General features: G+C 50.3%; 2 protein-coding genes across 3 annotated transcripts; one reads left to right on the top strand and one right to left on the bottom strand.

Annotated features, from left to right (window-relative positions):
* The first annotated feature begins 70 nt into the window (after positions 1-70).
* On the top strand, positions 71-2,489 carry LOC310804788 (eukaryotic translation initiation factor 4E-binding protein 1-like). Of its 2 annotated transcripts, XM_083670132.1 has the most exons (4): positions 71-150; positions 229-406; positions 1,583-1,765; positions 1,937-2,489. In XM_083670132.1, exons 2-4 carry the CDS (start codon positions 274-276, stop codon positions 1,966-1,968), a joined length of 348 nt encoding a protein of 115 aa, XP_083526258.1. In that variant the 5' UTR covers positions 71-150; positions 229-273; the 3' UTR covers positions 1,969-2,489. The 2 variants fall into 2 exon arrangements, with proteins under 2 accessions (XP_083526258.1, XP_083526257.1); XM_083670131.1 differs by having other exon boundaries at positions 77-406.
* Positions 2,490-3,292: 803 nt separating this feature from the next.
* Positions 3,293-5,404, bottom strand: ndr1 (nodal-related 1; the record flags this gene model as incomplete). The annotated part of the gene is made up of 3 exons (XM_083669954.1): positions 3,293-3,445; positions 3,646-4,439; positions 5,101-5,404. The coding sequence occupies 3 exons, from the start codon at positions 5,402-5,404 to the stop codon at positions 3,293-3,295; spliced, it is 1,251 nt and encodes a 416-aa protein (XP_083526080.1).
* Positions 5,405-6,130: the final 726 nt, after the last annotated feature.

Below are 6,130 nucleotides of genomic sequence, written 5' to 3'. Positions count from 1 at the left end.
TTGTCTTGGCGCTGGAGTGACGTGCCCCTCTGGTCCGCCTATCAGAAGTGTCGCGCCCCCTCGCCGTGTTGTTTTGAGAGGTAGTGGGTATTCGTGTAGTTCTCTGAACACGTGCAGGGCAATGTGGTGGTCTCTACGGACAGATTGAATGTAAGTAAAACCGTAAAGCAAGTAGATGTATTTACTGTAATTTCACTAGCTCTAGATTATCGCTTTTTGCATTGGAAGAGCACGCTGTTGAGCTGTTGTTGGAGTAGTGTGATCGGTTGAAGGATGTCTACCGGGAGTCAAACCACTAGTCGGGCGATCCCGACCACCCGACGTGTCACCATCAACGACGCGGCTCTCATGCCCGAGGATTACTCCACGACCCCGGGAGGGACGCTCTTCAGCACGACCCCCGGAGGTAACGAGCACACCACTGAGAATAGCCTGACCTTCATCATGATGCAACATGCAAATAATAATAACAATGATAATACCGTAACGTTTGTCATGTTTATGCATGCATTGAACAATGTAATTGAATCTATAATTAGGTTTGCATCTAACCACGCCACCATCTCTGAACGTTTCTCCTCTCATTCGTCTGTTTGATTGTATACAATCAAGACGGCGCTACGCCTTGTGGTTTGTGTCCATACGTCCCCTCCAATTTATACAGACCTATTACCCGCAATGCCATCGGTGTTGTTGCGAAAACATGTTGTTCTAAAATAGAGTTTACACTGTCCCATAGTTACCAGTGTTACCCATAGATACCCCTATGGCAGAGTGCCTCTTGCAGAAGAGTCTCTCTCTCTCTCTCTTAAAAAAAAACACATTTTCTGTGGTTTAGAATGCCATCCCAAGGTCATGCAACCCTGTGGTGGATTCCTCTTCAGGGTGGACGTCAATAAGAGTAGTGAGAAACAGAGAACCTTTACCAGTGGGAATGTGGTCCCTGGGTAATACCAGCCACCACAATCCAACATTGCATCGGCAAATGATTCTGCTGAGTTAGCTTTTCTACTCTACGACTGTCGGTTGGAGGTTTGTGGGAAGGTGACTGCTGAAGTCATCTGGCCACAGCTGATACCATGTTCCCTCCTGCCCCCCCTGACACAGTCTCCAAATTATGACGTTCTGGGGGATCGTTTCTGTAGACCCAGGAAACACGGTCTGGGGGGATCGTATTATCTGGCTATACCAGCGTTTGACCACCTGTTTTGACGTAAAATACGTCAAAAACGTAAGATGCATTGCGCAGGAGGCGGTTCCCCTGACGGTCTCGTACGAGGAGGTTTTAACTGCACATGATTCCACTTCATGGTTGACTGTGTTTGACAGCTGAAGCTGAACAAATAAATCAGACTTTGATGATGCGGGTGTTTCTCATGGTCATGTCGGGGCATGCAGGCTGATCATGTGATTGTCTGCTTGACGAGCCGCAGACAACCAGGCTCTGTACACTGCAGGGCACGTGACGCATCTCTACCCAAGACCTGTAGACACTCACCTCCTTGACTCCCTCTCTGATCCCCTCATCACCGCCTCCTGACCCGCCCCCGCCCCCGCCCCCTCCACCTCCACCTCCGCCCAGGAACCAGAATCATCTATGACAGGAAGTTCCTCCTGCAGTGTCGGACCTCCCCCCTGGCGCGTGCCCCCCCCACCTGTCTCCCTGACATCCCCGGAGTGACCAGCCCCCTGTCCGATGACGCAACCCCCCCCAAACACACCCTCAACAACAACAACCACAGCCCCGTGGAGGACAAGAGCGCAGGTAACGGGGGAGGTGTGTGTCTGTCTGTCTGTTTGTGTGTGTCTATCTGTGTGTGTGTGTGTGTGTGTGTGTGTGTGTGTGTGTGTGTGTGTGTGTGTGTGTGTGTGTGTGTGTGTGTGTGTGCGCTTGTGTTTTCTGTTCCTTTACTAAACCGTTGTTGTGTGTCTCCAGGCGATGATGACCAGTTTGAGATGGACATTTAGCCGTTCAGATGGACGCGTGTGGGAGTGACGCAGCCATGACGACCACCATGGAGCCGTTGTTGTTTCGTACTGATTGTGTGCTGTCTCTATGGAAACAGCCTAGTAGCAGATATGGTAGAGGTTGCCACGCAGATCGACTATGTGTTATTCAACCCTCTACTGTACTCTCAGGTGTGAACGTGGTGTTTAACCTGTACCAAGACTATCTTGTACATGATCCAACAGGCTTGGCTCTGGCCTGACTCCCCGTCCGTCCATTAGACCAGTATTGTTTAGTGTCATCCTGTCTTCGCTTGTTGCTTCATACTGGCTTGATGCTTTTGTTTTCTAATGAAAGAGTTGTCTTATCCCAGGTTGTATTTTGCGAGCACAAGTGGCATTCTCAGGATGAATTCTTTTTTTTTTCTCCATGTTTTAAATATATCATTTTGTTACATACGCTCTGAATCTAGGGCTACATTCTGCCTTATTATTTCTCGAGAGGAAATCAAGCATGAAATTAAAAGAAGAATGTTTTGTCACTCCTGTGGTCTCTCTGCTGTTAAATGTGTTTTGTTGTTTAAATAACAGATTTGAGAACATATCCTATCAATGTTCTAAAAAACTACCAGACACAAATTGAAATACATAATATAGTGTTTATTCGTCAAAAATGTTCAGTGTACCATATTATTCAGTCAAAAACACATTTCGGTCCATTTAAAAATAATTTTTTCTCATGAAATATTTACATTTTTAAATATAACTGCATCAACACTATGGTCATACAGGGAAAGAATCAAGCGCTTTTGGGGCAGGCACTGACAAGCCTAACATGTCTTTATACCGTCTGCTGCTTTAGTTCATGGGTCCTTAACAGGGTAGAGATCACAGCGTCCTCCACCCAGTCAGTTTCTGTTATCCAGTGCTTGTGTTCTGAGTCGGGCCGGAGTATCCAATCTGCGGTTCTGTCTGGGAAACTTCAACAGCAGACGCACCATACGCCCTGTGGTAACCGCTGACAACAGAGTGAACCCTCAACTAGACTTGACCCGACGAGCAGAGAGAGAGAGAGAGGGAGGGAGAAAGAGAGAGGGAGAGCGAGGGAGGGAGAAAGAGAGAGAGAGAGAGAGAGAGAGGGAGAAATAAAGAGAGAGAGAGAGAGAGAGAGAGAGGGAGGGAGGGAGAGAGAGGGAGAGCGAGAGAAAGAGAGAGAGTTCCTCTCTGTCCAGTCATGCAGCCCTAGCCCTGGGGTGATGACGTCATAACCAATGGGAGTGGTGTTCTCTGGAAACCAGGAAGTGCCTCTTGGCTCACGGGGCGTCCATCTTGGCTCCCAGGCGGGTCAGTGGCAGCCACACTGTTCCACCACCATGCCCTCGTGATGGCGCATCACCACCTCGCCGTTCTCGATGTAGAGCATGGAGAGGGGGGCGAGGCGCGTGGGCACGCAGGACGGGCACGGCACCTGGTCTGGGTGGTGAAGCTTCAGCAGGCTCTGGAGAGGGAGGGAGGGAGGGAAAGAGAGGGAGGGAGAGGGAGAGAGAGAGATGTTAGTGTCCATGAATAGAAACTCACACGCTGTCACACACTGTTGTAATTGTAAACAAGTCACATCTCAAAAAGTTAACCTGACGACAAACGACTCTAATCTGAGTCATTTCAACCCCGTCGGCGTTAACAGTGTCACGGTCTTACCTGCATGTATGCGTGGTTGGTGGGGGTGAAGGTCTCGTCCACCGGCGTGGGGCAGCTGCCCTCACAGCGGTAGGCGTTGTAGCGTTTGGGATAGACGATCCACTCGCTCCAGCCGATCTGGTCGAAGTCCACCCACATGTCCACCTTCCTGCACAGCGGGCCTTTCCTCTCCTCCGCGGGGGTCCCGGCGGGGGCCACACCGGCCACCGCCACCCTCTCCCTGCCCTGGTGGTGGTGGTGCCTCTTCCTGCGGCGGGCCCCGCCCTCCGCCCTCTCTCCCCCGTCCCCGGCTCCGACCACGGCTCGCTCCCGGTCCAGACTGACGTACTTGGAGTGCTCGGCGGTGCGGATGAGGGTGGGGGCCCGCCGGCCGTCGGGGGCCTGGTTCTGATTGGAGAACACCACCATCATGACCCGGTTGGCTGTGGGGTGGTGGACCCTCTCCTGGCCTTCCTCCTCCCCAGGTCCCCCCTCTGCCTGGGCGGGCGTGGAGGGACCCCGGTGCAGCCAGTGGTGGAGCAGAGAGGTGACGTTGAACACCCTCCAGGAGGACGACGTGGTGGAGGTCAGGAGGCTGGGCTCGGCTCTGAGGCGGCCCAGGAAGAGGCTCTCCTCTGGGCATGGCCGGCTGGAGCAGTGGCCCTTCTGGGAGTGGTAGATGTCCACGGTGGCGTGGTCCGAGGCGGAGAAGGCAGGCAGGCGGATCCTCAGCTCGGACCGCTGGACGTTGTCACTTGCAGAGATGGAGGACATGTCAAAGGTGACAGACCACCTCCCGCTGATCTGTTGACAACCTGGGGACAACAGAGAGAAGCCTGTTAGCGATGCATGAGGCAGACAGACAGGATTATGTAGGCTATGGAAAACGTGTGCTGTCTAAGCATGTGTCCTTCAACTCGGCAGGTCTGAATAACAGACTTTGACCCATTCATTACAGAGAGTCACACGCCTTCAGTGCAGGTTTCACACGTTGTCTTTTGACATGCGATGAGCGGTTAATAAAGGTGAATGTTGTTATTGTCGCACTGTGTATTGCTCTGCGCTTGACACACTTGTCACAGACAGCCTGGGGCTAATTTATACACTTAAACAATACGGTCCTAAAGGAGGCATACTCTCCACAATAAGCACTGTAAGTTAATTAGTGCTACAGGTATGGGAGAATTGAAAAGCGCGTTGGCACAAAAACCAACCAGCTAGCCAATATCCGCGGTAAATGAATATACAATTAAATTCGATGATATCATCATCTGACATAACTTGTTTCAAATATTATAAATAAATATTACTTTATATTACTTGAATTACTGTGCTAAATTGAGTTATATTGTGATGCATACATTGAAATCAAATTCTCCAAATCTCCAAAAATGTTTAGTCTGATCCGAAATTAATAAACAATTGAATATCAAGTTAGCAGAGTAAAGATTGAATGAAATTAATACAGGTACTCACTTTTAGCCACAAGGCTGAGCACGGAGTCTGAGTCATGGAGACCTGGGTTGTCCTCGCTCCTGGTCCGGGTGGCGCTGACAGCCGGGGCGCTGACGGTGTCCCCCTCCAGCAGAGTCCGGTAAAGCTGCATCATGTACAGCGGAAACCGGTTGGAGTGGTGCACCGTGTGTCCGTGACCTCCACCGGGAAACCCACGACGCATCCCCTGGAGAAAAGCCTCACGGGTGGCTGGGAAAGGCTCTGCGCCAGCACAGGCAAACTGAACCAGCAGCGCAAAGAGGAAACCCAGAGTTGGTCCTTCCATTATTCCAAATCAGTTGTAAGTATTGCTGTAATTCCAAATCAAAGTGATGCTCTTGCGAGGAAACGATGTAATTCTAATATCGGTGATGCTCAGAGAGACAAGGCGAGGAAGAGCTCCGTCTCCCAGGTAGTCCAGTTGAGAATGCCTCAGGTGAGATGATGCTGGTTGCAGTGAGGAGGACCTTTTAACAGCCCGGCTGTCTTCTGACTTCTGTCAAAGCCCCTGGCTTTTGAAGTGACTGCCTGTGATCCGTGGGAGAACAGAGAGAGCTCAAAGGGGTTAGATTTCTCAAGGTCGTTTGTGTATCGAAACCAACGGCTCTTTGGAGTGGCCGAGGTGTGAACACGTTAATGCCTCTGCTTTGAGTGTTGTTTATTAGAGAACCCTTTGATAGAGAACCACGACAATAATATTAGTTAAGCAGATTAGGAGCTGGACATTGCTCTTTGATTAATGGGGCCTGAACACGCGAGTTGATCACGTACAAAGCCTTCTTATTATTAGGCTATTTGGGCGTTATAAAAAGAGGAAGCTATCCTCTTTTCACCTAGTTAAGAAAAAGACAAATGCACAGAAGGTTGCACAACTTCTCTTTAGGACAATGAAGGCTGCATATGAGGCCTACATGGCATGAGCATTGTGATTAGGCCTACACCCTCATCCTATCACTGTCGATCATTAGAATTGCGCATGCCTAAAGGCCTCTCGCACGCCAATAAGACTCAC

This window comes from Argentina silus, assembly GCF_951799395.1.
Source record: "Argentina silus genome assembly, chromosome: 5".
Taxonomy (NCBI): Eukaryota; Metazoa; Chordata; class Actinopteri; order Argentiniformes; family Argentinidae; genus Argentina; species Argentina silus.
This window is presented reverse-complemented; position numbering and strand designations above follow the sequence as displayed.

Coding starts and splice junctions, on each gene's coding strand:
- LOC310804788 (XM_083670132.1), top strand. CDS start 274: ATGTCTACCGGGAGTCAAACCACTAGTCGGGCGATCCCGACCACCCGA. Junction 407..1,582: donor CTTCAGCACGACCCCCGGAG/GTAACGAGCACA, acceptor ACCTCCGCCCAG/GAACCAGAATCATCTATGAC. Junction 1,766..1,936: donor CGTGGAGGACAAGAGCGCAG/GTAACGGGGGAG, acceptor GTGTGTCTCCAG/GCGATGATGACCAGTTTGAG.